Source organism: Orycteropus afer, unplaced genomic scaffold (assembly GCF_000298275.1).
Source record: "Orycteropus afer afer isolate SDZICR_OR568_19922 unplaced genomic scaffold, OryAfe1.0 scaffold00398, whole genome shotgun sequence".
NCBI lineage: Eukaryota > Metazoa > Chordata > Mammalia > Tubulidentata > Orycteropodidae > Orycteropus > Orycteropus afer.
Genome location: NW_006921985.1, coordinates 2065955 through 2066999, shown reverse-complemented (window position 1 = coordinate 2066999; position 1045 = coordinate 2065955). Strand labels below are relative to the sequence as shown.

Genomic DNA, 1045 nt, shown 5'->3' with positions numbered 1-1045 from the left:
GAGCGTGCTCACGGTCATCTTTCTGGGCGTGACGGGCTCATGGGCACAGATAGGGACTGCTCGGAAGTCCAGGCAGGATTGTTAGCATTTGCTGGGTGGCAAACGGGCCGACAGGCACCTCTGCAGGCAGGTTGTTTGGTCCTTTCAGCCATTAGTATGTACAGGTGACTGCACGTGCAGCTGGGTGGGCCTGGTAGGGGGCCATCCGTGAGGCTCCTTGATCTCAGATTGACACTCTTCTTGACTAGATGGCACCTCTTGCAGAAGGTGCCAGATTGTCAGCCCCTTAGCGGACATCATCCAGGTCTAGTGAGCAGCCTTGTGGGACTTAGATATTCTATCTCCAAAGAGCACAAGCCAGCAGGGGAGGCCACCCTCTGGGCGGGGCCATTGGTAGGTGCATAGGAGGCCGGCCTCTGGAAGGGACTGTCTGCTGGGTGGGCCTCTCAGGAGGTGGCTGGCATTGCCGGCTGGCCTCTGAGCCAGTGTGGCCCCGTGATCCCCTCGCTGTGGGTCATGGACCGTCAGGCCAGTTCCTCTCAGGGCGAGGTGGTGATCACTTCCTCCCGACGTGGCTCTGAAGGCCATCACTTGTTTTGTTAGAAGAGGAGGTCCCTTGCACTTAGGTTTACCTCTGGGGTTATCTGGAAGTGCGTGGTTGTCACTTGGAGAGTGGCCTGTGCTCTGTCCTCCCGGTAGCCCCGGAGTCCTTTGAGGAGCTGAGAGCATTGCTATCAGGAAGACCAATGACGGAACAGCTGCTGGCCGTGGAGAGGATTCAGAAATGCAGCCGTCCGAGTCTGGCCGTGGGAAACAAAGCCAAGTTAGAAGTAAGCGGGGGTGAACACTGGGGGGCCTTTCCCAGCACGCGCTCCTGCTCTCACACATGTGCCCACCAGTCTCCACCCGGGCAGAGCACGCCTCACGCCTCACCAGCTGGGTGTTGGCCGCCACGGTCGCCGCTGACAGTGACTGCGGGGGGCACACTCGGTCTGTGCAGGCAGAGGCCCTTCTGAGGGGCAGGACTCCTGCGAACCTCACTGGA

At 59.9% G+C, this 1045-nt stretch overlaps 1 protein-coding gene across 1 annotated transcript in view; it reads left to right on the top strand.

Moving 5' to 3' along the window:
- The window catches only part of NOP14 (NOP14 nucleolar protein), a 27283-nt gene that overhangs the window by 13372 nt on the left and 12866 nt on the right, over nucleotides 1-1045 (top strand). Inside the window, exons 7-8 of the mRNA XM_007953517.1 lie at nucleotides 451-571; nucleotides 700-868. Coding sequence (XP_007951708.1) covers nucleotides 451-571; nucleotides 700-868 — 290 coding nt within the window. The remainder of the gene's footprint in view (nucleotides 1-450; nucleotides 572-699; nucleotides 869-1045) is intronic.